At 36.6% G+C, this 22,047-nt stretch overlaps 1 protein-coding gene across 2 annotated transcripts in view; it reads right to left on the minus strand.

Moving 5' to 3' along the window:
- Nucleotides 1-2,694: 2,694 nt before the first annotated feature.
- The window catches only part of hdac10 (histone deacetylase 10), a 29,252-nt gene continuing 9,899 nt past the window's right edge, over nt 2,695-22,047 (minus strand). Inside the window, exons 9-21 of one of the 2 annotated variants that reach the window (XM_052033644.1) lie at nt 20,356-20,421; nt 20,195-20,254; nt 19,694-19,783; nt 18,088-18,194; nt 15,851-15,918; nt 15,006-15,294; nt 14,023-14,113; nt 11,709-11,791; nt 10,702-10,758; nt 9,167-9,248; nt 6,148-6,336; nt 5,139-5,289; nt 2,695-3,784 (exon numbers count right to left, since the gene is read on the minus strand). In XM_052033644.1, coding sequence (XP_051889604.1) covers nt 3,777-3,784; nt 5,139-5,289; nt 6,148-6,336; nt 9,167-9,248; nt 10,702-10,758; nt 11,709-11,791; nt 14,023-14,113; nt 15,006-15,294; nt 15,851-15,918; nt 18,088-18,194; nt 19,694-19,783; nt 20,195-20,254; nt 20,356-20,421 — 1,341 coding nt within the window. In that variant the 3' untranslated portion in view covers nt 2,695-3,776. The remainder of the gene's footprint in view (nt 3,785-5,138; nt 5,290-6,147; nt 6,337-9,166; nt 9,249-10,701; nt 10,759-11,708; nt 11,792-14,022; nt 14,114-15,005; nt 15,295-15,850; nt 15,919-18,087; nt 18,195-19,693; nt 19,784-20,194; nt 20,255-20,355; nt 20,422-22,047) is intronic. The other variant, XM_052033645.1, reaches the window with a different exon arrangement.

Consider the following 22,047-nt stretch of genomic DNA (forward strand, 5'->3'; position numbering starts at 1 on the left):
GTGTGTGGTCCCAGATCTCCATTCTTCCTTATTGTGCTGGTTCCAACTTGCAGCAAACTGATGTACAACTAAAGTTATAACCTAAACCTGTTAGGTCCAACTGAGGATTGTGCAACCTTGTCAAAATGATATTGCTAGGTCTGTGTACAAAGTGGACAGTTTTCATCAATTGTAATGAGCAAATTGCAACAAATGTGCTTTATTTTATATTAGTTAGCTTAGGCTTCAATTATCTGATTAAACATATTCAGAAAATGAGAATTGCAAACTCTTGAATCAACATAATTGATTCATTTTTAAATTTTAAAGATACTCTGAATGAAAAAGTATTCCTTGGAGTATTTGGACACAATAATACAGGTGAAAACTGGTTTATCACAGAAAATAGCAGGATAGAGTTTCTGCTTTGGGCACATCTGGGAACTTGTTAGAGTTGCACTGGTTGGATTAGGTTTAAAAAATATTTAAATAATCTCAGACAAATTGTTTCACAAACTAACCAGGCAACATAGCAGAACACAAATGTTTCACTTCTCTATCTATTAACAAATAATTCCTTAATGCATTTAGGAGTGGAAACTGAGTGCAGTTTCATTCGTTCAGCTGAAAATGGATTTATCATTAAAATAAATATAATTTAATAAGATCCAGTCTTAAACTGAGATCTCAGATTCACAATCACAGAAAATGAATGAATAAAAATCAGTACATCACACTATTGACACACAGTTGAATTAATGTGCTAATCCCTTTTTAAAAGTAACAAGTAAATACTTCTAAAAAGGGATAAGCACTTTATATCAACAGTTAAATATTGATTATAATTGGTGTGCAATTAAAATACTAAATATGGCCAGTTACTACCAAGCACTTGAATTTCTATTACAAACTCAAACATTTTAAAATTCATTCTTGATTATGTCAAGATTTATATTTATCACCTTGTGCAGTTCTTGAAACATTACAGTCCATGAACATTTTCCCAACACTTTGATCCAATGACAATGAAAGAACAATATTTATCAAAGATAGTGTGAAACTTGAATGCAATAGTGTTTTTGCCTTTGTCTTTCAGGATGTTATAAATCATAAGTATGGGAGGTGCTGCAGTGTACATCTTGCAGATAGACACACTACTCCATGTGACTGTTTAGGGTATGGAGGAGGTGCTGGTCAAGAGTACTTTATCCTGTGCAATGTCAAGCTCAGGGAATTGTTACAGTTGCACCCATGCATTTCTCTCTCTTTCTTTTGTCTATTTTCCCTTTCTCTATTCCTTTCAATTATTTCTCTCCCTCCTCTGGTTAAGTTCTCTCCTCTCACTTCACAATTGTTTTAATCACCATGTCTGTTGCCTAATTGCTCCCAATTTGGAGGCAGGACAGTCACTGAAACAGAACAGACCCAACTGGCAAGAATGGCACAATGGGATTATTCAACTGGTAGGGGCACCATTTTTATCATCTTTCAACAATAAATTGCATTCACATAAAGACTTCCATGCAACACAAAATCAAAAAGTATGGGATTTTGTGTAGAATTAAGGAAAGTCTGATGGTTAAAGAGCTACTTAAAGGAGATATTAGGGTAAAAGACCAACAGTTGTTCAAAGAGGTAGATTTGACGATATGCCTTTAGAGGAAGAGATAAAATACCATATGTAGAGAATTCATTGCACGTCTTGCTTAGTTCTGGTTAAACACACAGTCAAAGTTTGTTTGCCTCTTGGAGTGTTATTAACTTTGTAGTACTCCTGAAGTTTCATCATATCGTCTGTAGCCTCTGACAACCCTTACACTCCTGCGTTAGTAACTATACATCCATCCTCAGGGTGGACTATTTGTGAAGTGAATAGGCTTATTACTTGTTGGACAACTGATCACCAATCAACAGCCTTTATTCATTGATTCATAGTTATAAGCATGAAAACAGGCACTTTGTACCAACTCATTCATGCCAACCAAGATGCCCATCTAAGGTAATTCCATTTGTCTTCATTTTGCCCATGTCCCTCTAAACCTTTCCTATCCATGTACCTGTCCAAATGTTTTTTAAAATATTTTAATTGTCCTCTTCTACCTCCTCTGGCAGCTTGTTCCATATACCCACCACCCTCTGTCTGAAAAACCTGCCTCTCAGCTCCCTTTTAAATCTTATCCCTCTTAGTTTAAACTCATGTCCTCTAATTTTAGACTCCCCTTCCCTGGGAAAAAGACTGTGACCATCTACCTTATCTATGCCCCTCATAATTTTATAAACTTCCATAAGGTCAATATTATGATGTCTGATACTTTAAGAACTAATAAATAAAATTAACAAGGAATTTTTTTTAATTGGCTCTATCGCCCACATTGCTTGCAGCAGTGTTGCTGGATACCACTGGGTAATTCTGTAGAGTTGGCTACCCAATCCACTGCTCTAAGAAGATGCCAAGTAATTATAATTGTGAGAATGAGGCAGATTTTCATCAGGGTTAAAAGAGGACAAAGTATGAATCTGTGATGTGTGATCTGTGAGGAGTTCCTTGTAACAAGCAGGAAAGAGGGCAGATTAATTACTATCCATGCAGACTTGATGTATTTACCTGTTGCAACCTCCTCTTAATGTTTATAGATGTGAGATTGCATCTGGGATACATTTGTTAACTTAACAAAAAAGACAGGAGTAAATTTTCATTTATAGAGCAATTTTAATTTCCTTAGGAATGTTTGAAAAACTTCATAGCTAGTCACTGTTGCTGTGCTAGCCATCTTGCATACAATGAGATCCTACAAGCAGCAATTAGACAGCTGATCAGTTAATGGTTCTGTTTGTGTTGATTCAGGGAGAAATAATGGCCAAACTCAACCCATAAATATGAGGTGGCTCAGTCATAGGCAGTGAATAGATTTTAAAAGAAAATTTATTCATAATAATCTTCACATCTGAATATAAAAAATGGGTAGCACACAAAAAGCTGGAGAAACATCTATGGAGGAAAATGGACAGTCGATGATTTGAGTCGAAACCCTTCATCTGGATCAATCCAGATGAGGGGTCTCCATCTGAAATGTCGACTGTCCAGTTCCCTCCATAGGTGCTGCCTGACCTGCTGAGTTCCTCCAGCTTTTTGTGTATTGCTCCAGATTCCAGCAGCTGCAGTCTCTTGTGTCTCTCAAAAAAAATGGGCACTCTTGCTCTAGATTTGTTGGTTCTGTTCTTCCAGTTCTGTGACATATTAAAGCAGCAGGTATTTCTGTAGCTCTGAACATTATGAAGTCTTGAAAATGCATTTGTCCACTTCCCCATGGCAATAATGCAGAAGATTATTACATATGCAATTAATAATTTCTACCAGATCATTACTTTGAATGATAAAATTACAACTTTTAATAAGTTGCTGAAATGCAAAAAACTCTTAGGATTAAAAGACACTCCAACGATGCCATTATACATCATCTTCAGTCTAGTCATTAGAAGAATGTGGTGTTGTCACTTCATCTTCATTAGATATTGATTAATTCTGTGCAAGAACACACAATCGTTAGAATAGTTCTATAGGCCATGACTGTAGGTGATGCTTTGACATTAGGAACATTGCAGATGAAGATAATCATCTTTACTTTTGCATGTCAATTAATCTTTATAATTCCAGAACAAGAATGACTGCCAAGCAAGAATCTCTACCAAAGATAGGGCTGTCAAAATAATGATGCCGATGGGGTTTCCAAAATCTTGAATCTCCACATTCGATGTTTTTCTCATTCCATGTGAAATTTCAAAACTGGCTCAACTGTTTAAAGTACTGCATTTAGGAAAAAGAAAAAACACTATTACACATACAACAAAGACTATATGCAATTTAAACTTGAAGTACAATTGAAGTGATGCACCAATATTAGTATTTGGATATAAAGAGTTAACCTTGCAACTGTTGTACTTTCCCCAAATGGCTTACTGAATAACCATACGCTAAATGATGGTTATTCAGTAAGCCAGCTCTACTAGCTACAGAGGTACAGCTAGTAGAGCTACTGCTTTACAATACCAGAGACGTGGGTTCAATCATGACCTCAGGTGCTGTTTGCATGGAATGTGCATGTTCTCTTCGTGACTGCGTGGGTTTCCTCCGGGTGCTCCAGTTTCCTCCCATATCCCAAAGACTTGCAGGTTTCTAGGTTAATTTGTCACTGTAAATTGCCCCTAGTTTCTAGGTGAGTAGTAAAATCTTGGGGGAGTTGATGAGAATATGGCAAGAATAAAAATAGGATTAATGTAGTTTGAGTATAAATGGGTGGTTGATGGTCAGTGTGGATTCAGTGGACCAAAGGACCTGTTTCCAATGGTGTATCTTGCACCGATTCTATAACTCTTAAGAAGATTGCAATTTCCTTTGTGCCCCATTCAGACAACCTTGGACAGGCTGGAACTACTGACTGATTTCCAAGGAAGCAGATCCCAGCATATTATTGAGAAATAAAAGGGAAAAAAATGAAGGCAATGGTTACATCTGTAATGGTTACATATAATTTATTCTCCTATTTGTTGTTTCTGAAGTTTCAGTTTGTGTCCCATACCTGGTTGAAAGGACAGACTGAAGATCATGCAACAATAGTTCAGTTGCTAGAATAGATTCAAGAATGGAAATAAGGACAACTGCCTTTTCCTGAAATGAATTGTTTGATCCTATTCCACAACTGGGGAGCAGGAATTAACAAGTCAATGCAGAGCTGAGAAATAATTACACTGCAGACTTACCAGGTATTATGGCTCTTTACTTATAGAGGAAAGATCATCAGATCAACTATTCGAAGGTTTAATTATTTGAAGTGCATTAACACAACAAATGGAATTTAATACCATCTACTATCAATTCTATTTCCACTTCAGAAAGGTGAGACAAATGCGTGTACCATAACTTTTTAATATATTTTGAGGGAAGAATAAGAAAATTACTTCCCTGTTTAAAAAGAGAAAAATGGTAAATTGGCCAATTAGTGGTATAGCCCTTCTTGACACTGATAACCTTGCTGACCTTTGAGGGAGCTACAGCCATTACTTATGTTAAAGAAAAGACTGATGGCCAAAAATGACCATGGATTGCATTATTGATATTTAATCCCTCTGGAGAATGTAACGTAAAGAAGTTTTTTGCTTACCACTGTTCTTAAGTAATTTCCAGTGCTGCTTCAGTTCTTGTCTAAGTTTCATCAACACTAGTGCATTTTCTTCATTTAAAACAAAAGATCTTACTGTAGGTAAAGGATCACCTAGCAAGGAACTTGTCAAGGTATCCACAAGGTCAGAAGCCTAAACAAAAAAGGTTAAAATCTATTTTAAGATGCCATTGGATTTTATTTTTAAAAATTCCCTTTCAATAATTTTAAGACAAAGCAGTTTAGTGCTCTCAAGTATTAACTTAAAAGCTTGACATTTCCCCATTCATTTCACCTTTCCCTATATTGTCTATTCTCCACCCTTTGAAGTTTTTTTTTTGTTTTTTTTTTAGTTTTTTTTCTTGTGTCCATTCAAAGTCATGAGATCTTCCATGGTGGGCATAACAGCAGTGGTTTACTCAGTGAATAGTGGCAGCAGGACTTGCAGTCACAAAGACTCCTAGAGCTGAGGAGTGGACATGTACATCCCGGCTATGGCCCCAGTACTGTTTGTCTTGAGGAATGGTTTCAGAATACTGTTCGTCTTACTATATGAACTTAGTAAGAGTAGGGACATTACTCCTGATTTGCACAAATATGGTTTATAACAGAGATCACTGTTGGGCTCAGCAAATGGAATTGACTTTTCTCTGACTTTCATAGCATAGATCTGCAAGAATAAACTGTCACATCCCTGCTACTTACTGGTAATTCAGCGTGGAAGTAAACCTTTTGATTTATTTTGGGATCTGACTAACCAACTTGACCTACTGGAAGTGGCTTAGAATACACACATGTGTACTTGAGTGATAATTTGGACAGTGATGCCTTGCAGCAACAAAGCTTTTGTAACCTTGTTTTCACATGCATCAGACTGGAGATCAGTATAAATACAACAAGATTGGCAGTTTCAAAATATGACTAATGAATATTGATGCAAATTAAATAAGTTAAACCAGTGCATACAAAAAAATAATCCATAGTCTAAAAAATACAATTAAATTTAGCATACCTGGCTTATTACAAGGATCCGCCCTTCAGCAAGCAACTGGAGTAACTGTGTCAAGTGAGCTAGTGTAACTGCTGGAATTCCAGTGTTATCTCCCACAGCCAAAACCACTAGTTCAGGTCTGTGTCCATATGCCAGAGGTAAGATAAACTCAAATGTTGCATGAAGAAGATCCCCATCGCATTCATTACCCTGCAAGAAATAAATTTCACATGTTGAACATCTTTTCTTACACTTAGATTAAAGGTTTTTTTGGAGCGGTTGCATCTTTTCATTGGGGAGGGGTGCTCAAAGAGAAGGAAGTACAGGTAAGTGGCGTTGGACTGCTGGTTGTGCAGTTGGGGTGGTAGTCTGAGAGTTAGGTACTTAATTTTTATTTTTCTAGCTGAGAGGGTTTTTTCCGTTTATAAAGAAAATAAAGCTATGACTTCCATGAAAGATACAATATCTGCAAACGTTGGAAATTGTCTTAAAAACGTAAGCACTGGCCCAAGTTAGGAGGCAACTGATACTTTGATCAAGTGGAAACACAAGAATTCAAGATGCAATAAAAAGTTCCAATCCAAAATGTCCTCTTGCTGCAGTGACAAAAATTAAAAATATATGTTTTAAACCCACAAGTTCATACAAAATACTAAAAAGAAAAATTATATACACAATTCATGTAACTTCACAGGGACCCTGAGAATATTTGCAGGTGACAGCAGGAACAGAAGTGATGTAGGCAGTCCAATATCACTGAGCTTTAACCTTGGATAACCTGTGATAGTTACTTACAACAAGTGGGCAAACATTTCATTTGCACTGTGCTTTTCACCATTACAATCAATTATTCTAGCTGCTGAATTCTGAACATATTAATTAAAGGGCAATCAGCACTATATTTAGTAAAGGTTCAGTTCTCACTTTGATGATAAAAACTTAATCTATTTTTTCTGACTTTCTAATCCTTAAAACCTTCATTGTTTGGATAATATACACCACTCAGAAACTTGTAAATTCTTGATTAAAAATCAGAAATAAACCATGTAATTTCTGACGTGTTTTCCTGCACAGCAGTTTCAATTCTTGTTAGATAAAAAGACCAAGATTCTATATCACTGTTATAGTTTGTTTTCACCCTAATCACTTCTAGGACCAATAGACTAGATTTACTGGTTCAAAGAAACAATAAATAATCATGTTTCCTGTGCATTCTGTACATTCCACACAGTATATGAATAGACCAAAGTTTCACCTTGCAAAACAACTCTGCTAAATTGTTAGAATTAAATCTAGATCATAACAATTAATCCAACAATGAAGATTTCTCAATTTGGCAGTTTCATGTACAGTATCAAATAATTGACTGTAACAGTTGCCTACTTGCCTTGGATTTTATCAGGTCCCCATTCAGAAACGAACATTGTTGAGACTATTTCAACTCCTTTTATAAACAAAGTAACTTAGGGAGATTCTGAGCATATCACAGGAACAAAGTTCTAGTTCTGACTATTAAAATAACATGATTACAATTTCTTGATTTAGATGTAATGGAAAGCAAGCTATGTTTTTAGGGAAATTTAATTATTCATCTCTGTAAAGATGCGCTTTAACAATGCCCAATTCTTATTGTTCTTCATCTGCTTTCATCTGGTGAGCCAGTTTCCCAATCACATGTAGGCATATGGGAACAATGAGAAGTGCATGTGTAGTCTCTGCTGGTTGGGGAATTTTGGTCGGCCAGGTTTATGGTTTTAATTGATTTTGCTACCATTGACATGGTTTGGTTTATGGAGCTGAATCTTCTGCAGTTATTCACCTATTGGCCAGGAAAGGACGTGAATGTGCAGAGGAGAAGATGCAGAGGACATTTACCAAGATGCTGCCTGGATTAGAGAATATGTCTTTGAGGAAAGGTTGTGCGAGCTAGGGCTTTTCTCCTTAGAGCGATAGAGAATGAGGGGTGACTTGATGGAGATATATAAGATTAAGAGGGAAGTAGGTAGAGTGGACAGCCAGCATCTTTTTCCCAGGGCTGTAGTGGCCAATACCAGAGGACATCCATTAAAGTGAGAGGAGAAAAGTTTAGGGGAGATGTCAGAGGTAGGTTTTTCACACAGAGAGTGGTGGGTACCTGGAACGCACTGTCAGCAGTGGTGATGGAGGCTGATACAATAGGGACATTTAAAATACTCTAAGATACATACATGGATGTAAGAAAAATGGAGGGTTATGGGTTGTGTAGGAGGGAAGGGTTAGATTGATCATGGAGTAGGTTTATAAAGGTCGGTACAACATCGTGCGCTGAAGGGCCCGTAGTGTGCTGTACTGTTCTATGTTCTATGTTTCAGTTATGAGGAGAGACTGGATCAGCTGGGTTTGTTTTCCTAGGAGCAGAGGAGTCTGAGGGAGGACCAGATAGACATACATCAAAATTATCAGGGGCATAGATAGGGTGGATATTGAGCAACTTTTCCCCACTATGGAGATATCTAAAACTAGAGGGTATTGGTTTAAGGTGAGGTGCAAGAAGAACAGAAGAATTTTTTTTCATCCAAAGGGCGGTTACAATCTGGAGTGCAGATGATGGAGGTGGTGGAGGCACTCTCACAACATTTAAGTAGTATCTGGCTGTGCGCTTCCAAGACATGTAGGATTAACACAGATGGGCACTCATTGATAAGCATGCAAAGAGTGGGCTTGAACGGCCAGTCTCTGTGCTGTCTGATTCTATCACTCTATTTTTTCCACTGCTCCAGGTCTTCCTCAACATTCATCTGCAAATGTTGAAGGGATCTTCCACTGAGACTGAGTGAACACAAGTCATAATGCAGGTTGATGGGGGCTGGATAGGGCAAAATGTGGAAGCATGCTGGGGTCACAAATCCCTGCGTATAAGGATCAAGTTTGTTCACCGTATTAGCAATACTATTACTCTTCACTCCCTGAACCAGTAAACTAGTTACCAACGACTAGGTAATTTCGAACTATTGAGCTAGTGGAATACAAAACATTCCCAAACTTAATTTTCTACACTTACCCCTTCCCAGCAAATTGGGATAAAGTAATTGTTTCCCCTCATCTTGTCCTGCTTCGCACATACGTTCACCACGAGGATTTTTCTGAAAATTACATTTCAAAAAAGCTGTTAATATAATTTTCAATGCTAGTATTTCTTAATTATCACAACTTATCATTTATCAGTTTGAACAAATCAGGTGTGGAATTCCAAGGATCTTCAATACATTTTCAGCACGTGCTGAATTTATAAAGTAACCTCATATGAGCGATATACAGACTCTGAAGCTTCAATAGCTGTTTCTGTAACAAGATCTTCTCATTGGTTGAGAATACAAACCACATTTTTATTTTAGTTTCATCCTTCATTTGTTCTTTTTGAGGATCAAAAAAATTAAGCCTCTCCAAAAAAAGGGCCCATACTTGATTGTCAGATGTATTTACTGAGGACACAATGAGAACATATTTAGGAAATAATTGGCATAATTAAGCAAGAGAAAAATAAGCCACAATTCCTGATCCCTTTCCATCTTTGTGTTATTTTCAAATTTAGAGATGATATATTTAGTTCTCTCACCAAAATCATTGACACATGTGAATAGATCACTATGGCATCCCACTCGTCACTGCCTGAAAAAAGGATCCATTTATTCCTATTCTCTTTCCTGTCTGTCAAATAATTTTCTATCCTTGCCAGTATATTGCCTCCAATCACAAGTGCTTTAATTTTGTACACTAACTACTTTTGCGGGACCTCGTCAAAAGCCTTCTGAAAGTCCAAATATGCCACATTCGCTGATTTTCCCCCATCTTTTCTACAAGTTACACCCTCAAGAAACTCTAGTAAATTTGTTAAGCATGATTTCCTTTTGATAAACCCATGGTGATTTTGTTCAATCCTGTTAATCTTTCCAAGTATTCTGTAATTATTTTATAACAGATTCTGGTGTTCTCCTCACCATTGAAGATTTATAGCTCCTGAAAACATCCATTCTGAAACTGTGGGAGCCATTAAGAAACACATTTAGTTCTTCACACTGGCTCCACCATTCTGTCTTTACCTCATATTCCTTAATATGTTTGGTTTACAATCTATCAGTTTCATATTAACAATCAGTACGTCCTGTCTGTGGAAAAGAATTTCAAATTCCTGCCACTCACTGCACGTAAAAGGATTTCCTAACTTTACTCTTAAAAGGATTGACTCTAACTATCAGACAACATCCTCTAGGAGCGGAAATGGGGCAGACAGATAAAAAACTCAGTCCACCTTAATTCCTGAAATCTTGATCAAATAACTCCTTCATCTTCTAAATTTCAGGAATAAAATCTTTGTGTGTATAGCATGGTTTCTTAATTTAACCCTTGAAATCCAGGTATTATTTTGGGAGATTTATGCTCCGCTCCACCAAGGCCACCATATCTTTTCTAAGGTGTAGTCTTTGAATTGCTCGCTGTATTCCAGGTATGATCTCACCAGTTTTAAACAGCCTTGACAAAATTTCCTAACACTTTAATATTTTAAATACCATTTGAAGATAAACAGAAGAAACTTACTCATCAGCTTTAACATCAGTTGGAATATCAGCTTCTCCAAGTAGCAGAAGGAAAACTCTTGAGGAAAAACATGCACATAAGCCACAGCATTAACATACAAGTATTTTTCAAACTTCAGACAATAACTGAAAGCCTAATGGAATGTTATGACAGTGAAAGTAACATGACACTAAGATACAACAAAGTCGTCACGCCTATTTTTGAATAAATTTATTATTCCACTATTACATAAAGATGATTCATAGTTACTATAGTTGCTCTGGAATAGAGGAACAAAACTTTTCAAAAGATTAATGGTATTATATGATCAGAGAAGTACAATAGATGGTAAATACTGTCTATCCTAGTTTAAAAAAAGCATGAACCAGAAAACATAAAAAAATCGTGAAATTAAATGTTGAGCATATACTTGAGGAAAAAACAGAGTGGGACATGCATGCTCCATTCTCTTTGAAGTTTTCCAACATCACTGTAAATATTTAAGCATATAATTCCATGCCTTAATCAGGGAACCTAAAGTGACAGTTTTTCCTCAGCATTGACTTTTCAAAGTTTGTCCTTCACTCTGAGTTCCAGCAGTAAAATCAGTGAACAGCAGACAAAACGCTCTAGTTAGTACATTGTTCTGGTCTCCCCTTGCAAAATTTGAATGAATTTGTTGTGAATGCCAGTTGCTAGGTTCAATTTATAATCTGTGCTAACCTAGTTGAATTTAACGGGGATGGTACTAGAGACATTGCAGTTAATATGGGCTCTAAATTAGAGAGGGGTAAAATGGCCACAGTATTCGTCCTGATTGCTATTCAAAATTCCCTGCTAGAAGACTGTATAGATGCAAGGGAGAATACTCTAGGGATCTGCCAGTAAACATTCAATATTTAGGTGAGATGATAAAGGACAGGTGGTACAAATATACACAAAATTTACACTTTCAGAACAACAGGCAACAAGTGCTGCAATTTGTTAAACCAAGTAATCTATTTAAGTAAATCTCATCATTTATATACCTGCTTGCTCCAACAGTAATGCTATATTGTGCTGCAATGATGCTAGATGACAATGTTGGGGCTACCACAATACCATTTCGAACCTGAGTAACAGGAAGCAAAGATGTAAGAGCATTATACTGATTGATGCAGTTTTGCACTAAACTCGTTTTAGTAAACATCTTCAGCAAAGAAGCTGAGCTCAAACCATTGCACTAAATGGACATTATAACTCAAGGACACTGCACAGTTCTTTTTTGTTGAAAATTTTCATTTCTACAGGACCCTTAATGTGCTGAAATGTCCCAAGGTGTTTTGCAGAACTATTATCAACCAAAATTTGACATAACGAGATACCAGGATGGGTAACCAACATTTTAGACAAAGAGGTGTTTAAGGAGAACTCCCTAAAAGGAAAACAGGAGGGAAAAGAGCTACAAGGTTTTAGGAAGGAATTGAAGAATTTCTAGCGCAACTGAAACCAAAGTTGCCTTTACTGGGATGAAGCAAAATCAAGCTGCACGTAATGCCAGACGATTGCAGAGATTTCACAATTGTAAGCAGGAGGAAATTACAGTGAAAGGAAGGAGTGAAACCAGAGATGATGTAAACACTGGAATGTCTCCATTCTCCCCCAGGTTTAGAATGTTTATGTTTGAACATATTCTTTGATATTAATTTTCAATGCAAAATAATTGCTATTAAATTATCTCTAACACAGCATAGAAATATTATTTTGTATTTCAAGTGCCCACAATGGGTATTTTCCATACATTCATAGTGACAGGGGTCACAAGTAAAAGTTAATATGCGGCAATGCAGTTGATCAGGTGTTCTCCAACCACTATTTTTAGATTGCACAGCAACATATTTTTAGATTTTTTTTCCAGTGGACATCTCCCCACAGGTAGAGATGAAATAGAATCAGAATCTCTTTATATTTTTACTTTTTCCCTTTATTTGAGGGGGCTTACCCAACCATGGCAAAAGCCTGCTATTGTTACACACAAATCTGATAAGATATGCTCTATGTATTTTAAGGCAGTGCTTTGCAATGAACAAAGTCTATTCAAATGTCTGTTCAAATTACCCCGTGAGTAAGATTCAGAGGTCTGTGTTGGATGCAATATCACGGAGTGAGAGGGAGCACGAGAAGAAATACAGGTGGTGGCTCACAACTCAATTGATTCACAGTTTAGAATAATCCACCAGAATGGAAACTGTGTTAAAACATGGTACATAAAATGGAGACTTTTTCATTGTCCTTCCTATGTGTTAATGGACAAAGAAGTCCAGATCAAAGTAGTCTCCCATTTTTCACCAGTATAGTCACAATTATCTCCTGAGCTAACAAATGCAACATGGGACACATCCTCAATCAACCTAATTGGTTTCAAAGTATAATCACTGATAGGAAAGAAAAAGCATGCAAAGTTGAGAGGAACCTTTTACTATTGTCTACTTTGAACAAATGGTGCCCTAGTAATGTAGGCCTCTGTAATTATTTCCTGTCCAACTAATTGAGGGTTGGCTTAGGCTTGCCTTAAGTACTAATCAAGCTGCATGTTCTATTTCCTCTCCATATTTTTTCCTGTACACCACTGCGTATAAGTAGTTCATTGAATTGGAAGCCAGATTAGTTTAAAGCCTTCCCACTGCATTATTATTGATTTACCGCTGCATAATTCTGCCCAGAGTAGGATAATTTTATTGTCTCTGTGGCTTTTGTTGCACGAATCAAAATGAAAAAACCTTCTCTTGTAATACACTGACAGATGGAATGCTTGATTTCAAAGCTAAATTTAATGTGCAGAGCCAAACGTAATTAATTATCATGAAGTTATGAAACATGATTGCATCCCAATTCATGTAGCAAGCAAGATGTTCTTTCCTGGTTCTGTCAATTCTATGTTCTTCCATTTTGCTCTTTTGTAAAGGCTGCATGAAACATTCAGTTTCCACTCTTCCCCCTTTTTACATTTCAAGAATTGCTACAATAATCAAAGAATTTAAGGGAAATTCCTAAATGTTCCAAATTCCAATTTCTCTCATGATATCTATTTTTACTTGAGTACCACCATCAGTACCCTGTTTAGTCCAAAACAAGAAAATGTAGTCAATAAGTGAATGCAAACAATGAAACATATATACAAAAAATAAATTATGATCCTTAATTTTAGATTTTTAGTGTTAGGTTCACTAATACTCAGAACATAAAGCATGGAAGGATTAATAATTTGTTCTCTCCCTGATTATTGGCAATGTGTTCTAATATCACAATGTGGATGCATTGTTATAAATGTGACTATCAAAGCAGGGCACAGATTGCACCTACCTCTCTTTTAGTTATTTTATCAATTAGTGGAAATATACATCCTAATGACAGTAAAAGACGTTTGTTCTCCAGTTGTGTAGCATCACCACCACTGTGAAAAAGTTAAGAAATTATTTTCATGATGCTACAAATAATGTAAATCTTTTGCTGATTCCAAGCTAAATAGATTGTGCTTCTGATTTTCTGAAACGTTGCTTTGATTATCAAATTGCTTGCAAATTTCTCACTTTAGAAAGCTTTCTGACTATATATTCTTTGGATGTAAGCAATTAACTTTAGACTAAATAGTAGAAATAGAAAACCAAAGTTTAAAATTTCATTAAAAAAATAACACCCATTTTACTTTCCATACTATTTTTTCCCTGCCTCTCCTAAAAGTATTAAATTCTTGCTGAGGTATGTGAGTACTTGAACCACACAGAAATTCTTATTTTTATAAAAGAGGGAAGAAATTGCCTCTGGTTACCAGCATTAAACATATGCAGAAGCAGTGGATGGTGACTGCAATTATCTCAGCACACTTGGTTCTACTAAAGTCAACAGTCACCCCTGCATACGTATGAACGTATGACAAAATAGGAATTTCTCCCCCATTGAGTTTTAACTACTTGAGCAGGAACTTCATTCTATTTCCACTCTTATGCTTCCAACTGGGATAAATTAAGAAGAATAGCAAACCTGGCCAATTTCTCATCCCTTTCCGCCACAGTACTGCAAATCAAATGTAACACTTTACCCCCCCACAAAAGCTAGCAAACTAAACACAAACCTGACATAAAACGAGACACCTTCTTTGACAACATGGCTCAATGAGGACCACCTGAAGAACTACTGGGATCACAATCCACAGAGATTACCTTGTTACCTCTCCCACATATTACCTCTGTTTCCACTTATTATCCACTTTGCTTTCCCTAGTTGATGTGTAATCTGTAGGAACTATTACTTCTCAAATACAAGTTTCCCATGCTATTTATCCAAACCTGATGAGAATGCCAGCTTCTTCCATGGAAGTTTCCTTTGCTTCTACTTTAAGGCATCGATCCAACTTTGCTGACTTCACTTCATCACCAGCCCATGCAGTTCTTACAGAGGGAGCTAACACAAGAACGTTCTTCATGTGGGAATCCATGAATTCATCAAAATCTTGCTTCTCCATGGAGAACACAGTCATTTTTTTCTCTATATCTGTGGTATCAGCTGATTCAAGCTTATGTTCTTCAATAGCAAAGTTCAATTTCTTGGTGCTTGGATCTTTGATAATGACACCCTCTGAAAAAATTATGCAGAATGGAACACCAGTTCATATAGCATTTCGGTTAATATGTATTTAGCCATATTACCATCTCCAGAATTAACAAATCAAAATCATTAGTGAAGTCAAAGTCATCAAATCATGAAGTAATAATAAAAATATAATAATAAGTAATATAAAAGTAATTAAAATAATGAAGTCATCAAATCAGAATCATTAATGAAGTATATATTTGTGACAAAGCAAAAGCTTCTGCTTTCACAGTAGATTATGACTGTCTGCTCCTCTATTTCAGAGCTGAATTGGACAGACCTCATGAGTTCAGTTTAATAAAAAATAAATATTATTGTGATTTTCAGGTACTATATCACCAGAATAGGTCTACCTGTACAGTCATTGAAGAGAAGCCAGATTATTTAAATATAATCATTTGTATGGAAATTTGTTTCCTAATTATATGGCATCTTAGTTATGTGAATCTTAAAATATTCCTCACAAGTATAAATTTAAAAGCAGTCCTTTCTACAAAAATATTACACACAGTATTTTATAAATAACTGAGAAAAACATTACCATGGTACTTCAGAAATTTCCAGTAGGGCTGATGCACAGCTCTTACATTTTGAATTGTTTCCACAGCACTGCATGAAGGGAATAAAAAAAGTAAACATTTACTGTACACTTTAAGGATTGATGTACAAAACTTAGTGTCTTGTGATCACATTTCAATATCACATCACTACTAAGCATAAATACATGATAAACAGAAGCAGGAATGGATGCCTGCTCTGCTATTCAGCAAGATCATGGCTGATCTTTTAACTCAGTGTCACTTTTATGTACTAAACCCATACCCCTTGATTCACTTGATATCAAAAAAAAACTTCCGATCTGTTCCTAGAATATATTCAATCACTTAGTCTCTACAGCACTCTTGAGTGGAAAGTTACAAAGATAAATGACCCACTGGGGGAAGCAATCTTTTCTCATCTCTATTCCGAATGACTAACTTCTTATTTTGAGACTGACCACTATTTCTACACATCCCAGCCAGGGAACATATCACCCTTGCGTTTAACTGCAAGAGTTTTGTATATTTTATCAAGATCACCTCTCATTCTGTCTAAATTCTAGAGTAGACTGAGTTAATCTGTTTAACCTCCCCTCACAGGATATATAACAGTTGGACTGTTAATCTGAAGCTCACATTAATACAACTTTATGAACAGCCACTTCTCAGATGCAACAAAGCTGTAAAGAGATGCTTCTTGTCCTAATCAGTCTGTTGGTCTTTTTAAAAACTCTCCCATCTCGTATTTTCCTAATCCTTGATTTGACCTGTTTTCTTGCCCAATGTTTACAGCCTTGTGCTGCTATCCTTTATGAAGCTTTGGTCACTTGATCAGAATTTATCACGAATTATACCACTTAAAACAACAGGGAAGATTACAACCTATAAGGTACCATCATTAGTAAATATGTCAGACATTCTGGCAGTCTGTACCTATGAGATGATACTATAGCAACAGCATCAGTATACAAGTAATATGCAGAATATTGGTAGAAGACAAAAAAAGGTGACATTGCTTCCAGAGGTATTGCATATTCAAAGAATCCCAGCCATTCTGGTAGATACTGCAGTCTAGAAATTCAAGCAGTTAGTGCGTGCTTTAATGCACTACGAAACTGAATGAAAGTGCAAAATTGATTGGAGAGTTGGGGTCAGCACTTTCATTTGAGTGCAGACTCTTAAACTGAATCACGAGCTTCCATTTGTACAATGGACCTATGAACAAAGGTTGATGGGAGCACAGCAATGATATAAATTGGCATGCAAACGACTTTGCTGCTGCAACAATGAAGTGGGTATAGAAGAAAAGTAATATATCCGAGTCTTTTCCCAGGCGTCACAATATCCAGTTGTGTTGGGGAAATGAATGCCTCTCATTTCTCCTGGTTCCATCCTAATTCTCCCAGAGTTAAGTCATCTGAATCAGCTCCACTACTGGAGCAGGCTTGCTGTTGTCAGCTGTCACTTGAGGATCTCCTGTCATGGTGGGAGACAGCTAAAATAATTCTGTGCTTCTTACATAACTCCTGAGAATACGCACAATTACGGTACACAACCATTTATGGCACAACCTTGGAAGAAGCTGGCAGGTCAGCAGAGCAGTGCCATTATAGCCGTTTTCATGTCTGTTACAGTCTCGCACTAGAAGATTTCTTTTCTTGTAAATTTCAATGCAGCGATGTTGATAGCATTGTAACAAATAAGAGAACGAAAGCTTCACTATGGTTCAATTGAGTTTAAGGCTTTCTCATTAGACTTTTTAATATTTGACTCCAATGACGCAGAATGGGGAAAACCAATTATACTTTGAACCACATCCTATTATTTAATCTTAGTTTGCTAATTTGATCAAATATTATGTGTGAGAATTGTAAAATATTTACTCTTAAAGGCATAAGCCCCACATTATTAAATACACTAGACTTGGTGCCACACAAATACAGTTTTCTTTTTCTCTATAATTGTTGTTCCAAGTGGAACCTACTTTTACTTGGACTGGGAAAAAGTATTTAAGGCAAAGAATTAAAACCTATTTGAATTGGATAATTACTCCATAACCAATTTATTTTGTTGTAAAATGTAGTAGAATGCTTGTAGCACATTATAATTGCCACATCAAACAGAATTGAGTAAATATTTTCTCTCAAATGAGAGGATTAAAAGAAATTGATTATGAAGTTTGCCAGTATTCAATTAGGATAGTAACAAAATAGAAAGCATATATTGACTAACTAAATACCTTAAGCATGGTGCCATCTGGCCAACCAATGGAGGCATTGGGTCCCCTAATAATGCACGGACGGTCATACAGACGGATTCTGAAAGGGAGCGCAAGTTGTATCCTCCCTAAAAATAAAATACTTAAAATTAAGACTAGTGGAAAATAGACATGGATGTGACAGGCTGTGCATGAAATGGACAATCTCTTGAAGAACTTTACACAGCATTTGACTGATGCAATCTTAGATCATAAGCTATTCTGATATGATCTAAGCATATTTTATTGATACCATACAGAACTTCGGTTAATATGAATATATGTTATATAAATTATTTAAAATGACCAAGTCAAAACTGTTAGAATAAAGTTTTTTGTTGTTATTTTCTATTCTGAGCTCTGTCTCAGCAAGAGATTTCCAGGTGGACAGAGAAAATGAGTTAAGAATGCTCTCAAAGACTCCTTGAAAAAGTGTAACCTCAGGACCTGCAGAAGTGGAGTGGAAGCAAATTATCCTTGACCCCAAACAAATGCCCAATACTTTCCTTGCTATAGCTAAATAAAACATCTATTATGAATTCCAGTATGAAGATTAAATTCTGAACCAAAGGCAAGAAGCTTTCAATATCAAGCTTACATAAACTGTATTAAAGAACAATCCTTAATGAACTATAATACTTGAAAAAAAAGTGAATAAATGTTCTATAAAGCGTAATATAGGCTTATACTTTTTTGAACTCTATTTACAGTTACAGAAGGATACATTGGTGGTACAGCTTCTCAAAGGCTTTTAGGGATGAACAACAAATGCTGGCCTGCCAGATGGCAGATCCCAAGAAATGAACAAATTAAAATAGAAAAATGAACATTCTGGCATTTCAAGCTTGATGAGGAGAGCTGGTGTTCAGCCTGTTTCAACACAACATGCAGTGGATACAGTTGGAGACGAACTCCACCTGGAATCAACACAGGACCAGAGTGGTCTCAGTGAAGACTGCATGCTTACTTAAGCACTCCATGACTGCTCATAAAGTCAATAATGCCTATCATCAGGGCACACAAAAATCTGACAACAATCATTCCATTGCATCCTATTTTCAATACAGTCAATATATTGCACTGTCACAATGTTAATGTCTCATCTAAATATTGCATAGCAATCCACATGGTTGATTTTAGAGCATACATCAGCCATAAAAGGTTAAACAAAGAGTTTTATATATATAGTGACACTCTATTTATCCAGCACACTTGACACTTTCGTGGGGCTGAACTGGCAGATTTCAGAAACAGAACCAGGTGAGTTTAAAGGGAGTGCAGAAAAAGAATCAGTTGAGTTTCATGATAACGAGGGTATTAGGGCCCCAGTGTGTTAAAAGGAGCATGGAAACTAGGGCCCTGGTTTACCAAAGGGAGCGTGGGAATCAGTGCCCCTGTGTGTCAAAGGGAGTGCAGGAATTAGGGCCCTATAATGTCTAAGGAAGCACAGGAACCAGATGGCGAATCATTGAGAATTCCGAACAATGGATTATCGGAGCTCAGCTGTGCCATGGGCACTCATAAGAAATTTAGCGAAATGTTTAGTAATATGCATAGTCTGGGGTTGGAAAAAAACATAGTTACATACCTCTAAAACAACACACAGTTTCCCATTAGCTAATGGCATCAGTAACTGAGTTAAATGAGCAAAGCACTCAGGTGTAGCACACATTTCACCCTGGAAGATGACAATGTAAATTGTTAAGTTGTACCATATTGTTATATTGCTATGACTAGAACACTAAGACATTTTGAAGAAACTTCCCAGAAAAAATTATTTCAATTTATCGTTATGGAGTTACCTTTGAATGTTGCTTTAACTTAATTATCTTAGCTAAAACTCCCATTGAATTGCATCTAATTTAAGCACAGTTCAGACAGAAAGTATCACAACAATGCTTTAAAGTAAGTAAGGGAGTTGGGTATTTCATGTAAACACTGTGCCTGTATGGAAATATAATGTAAAAAAAATCAAAAATGCAACATTTTTGGCCCATACAAAAAGTTTTTATCAAATTTAGAAGCTAAGGAAAACAATCACACTATTTAATGATGGAGATGGAGATGCATCAATTAAAATAAAATATACCTCAGGATCTCCAACAGCGGAATCAAATCCAGCCGAAACCAGAATTAATTCTGGATTAAACTGCAATAAGAATGAGTGAAATAATTTATTAACAGCAAACAAAAGGAAGGGTTTCTATAAAACAGATATGTGGATCTTAATTCAAGTGTTATATAAATTACCTCATAAGCCACAGGAAGTAAAATGGACAAGAAAGCTGCCAAATAGTCAGCATTTCCCATTCCAACCTGTTGTAAATGAAAAATAAAATTAGATTTAAATTGAGAAATTAATAGAAAGAACAAGGCAGCATCGCAGTGGGGAATAACTGCATAATTAACTTCCTAATGTGGGTGACAGTTTAAGGAATTTACTGTCCTACCCCTAAATTTCCTCTAGGCAATTAAGTAGGAGCCACATGGAGCTAGACCAGAGTCACATTTAAGATGGATGAGGGAGCTGCTTTTCCTTGCAGAACATTATTGAACCAGTTTGTTTTTTTTAATTACAATTCATTTTTGTTACTGCCTACAAGTTGGCGTTCTGCCGCAATCTGTTCTGGGATCCCTGCTCTTTGTGATTTTTATAAATGATTTGGATGAGGAAGTGGAAGGATGGGTTGGTAAGTTTGCAGATGACACGAAGGTTGGTGGTGTAGTAGATAGTGAAGAAGGTTGTCGTAAGTTGCAACGGGATTTAGACAGGATGCAGAACTAAATAAAGAAGTGACAGGTGGCATTCAATCCAGAGAAGTGTGAAGTGATACACTTTGGAAGAACTAACTTGAAGGCAGAGTACATGGTTAATGGCAAGATTCTTAGCAGTGTGGAGGAACAGAGAGATCTTGGGGTTCAAGTACATAGATCCCTCAAAGTTGCCACAAAGGTGGATAGGACAGTTAAGAAGGCGTATGGTGTGCTGGCCTTCATTGGCTGGGGGATTGACTTCAAGAGCCGAGAGGTAATGTTGCAGCTCTATAAGACTGGTTAAACCACACTTGGAATATTGTGTTCAGTTCTGGTCACTACATTATTGGAAGAATGTGGAAGCTTTGGAGGGGGTGCAGAGCAGATTTATAAGGATATTACCTAGGTTGGAGAGCATGTCTTATGAGGAGAGGTTGAGCAAGTTAGGGCTTTTCTCTTTGGAGCGACAGAGGATGAGAGGAGACTTGATAGAGATATATAAGATTATGAGGGGCATAGACAGAGTGGACAGCCAGCATCTTTTCCCCAGGGTGGCAATGGCCAATACTTGAGGTCACCCATTTAAGGTGTGTGGAGGGAAGTTCAGGGGAGATGTTAGAGGTAGGTTTTTATTTTACACAGAGAGTGGTGGGTGCCTGGAATGCACTGCTGAGGGCCGATACGATAGGGTCATTTAAGAGATTATTAGATAGGCACATGGACAAAAGAAAAATAGACGGTTATGAGAGGTGAAGTACATAGGGAGATAAATTGAATGGGGATAAAATTTACATAGGTCTGCACAACACCGTGGACCGAAGGGCCTGTACCATGCTGTACTGTTCTAAGTTAATAGATTCACAGAATTAAAGATCACAACTTGCTATGAATTTGGACTTAACTGCCACACTCTGATTCACTTGTCTAGTATCTTAAGCATTAGATAAAGGGAATTTTGTTGAATTTATACAAGATAATTTTAGTTGCAATGCACCCCATTATAGGTTTAAAAAAATAATTTCCATTGATGGTGACTAGTGAATTTTTAAACATGGGACCTAGGCTCAGAATCATCAGATGAATGAAAAGGGAAGTTTATTTGGCCATGGAATATTCTATAACAAATAGCCCCTGAAGCAGAGATTACAACATAACGCAAAGGGAAAATTATGAACAACTTGTATTTGC

Source organism: Pristis pectinata, chromosome 19, assembly GCF_009764475.1.
Source record: "Pristis pectinata isolate sPriPec2 chromosome 19, sPriPec2.1.pri, whole genome shotgun sequence".
Classification (NCBI taxonomy): domain Eukaryota; kingdom Metazoa; phylum Chordata; class Chondrichthyes; order Rhinopristiformes; family Pristidae; genus Pristis; species Pristis pectinata.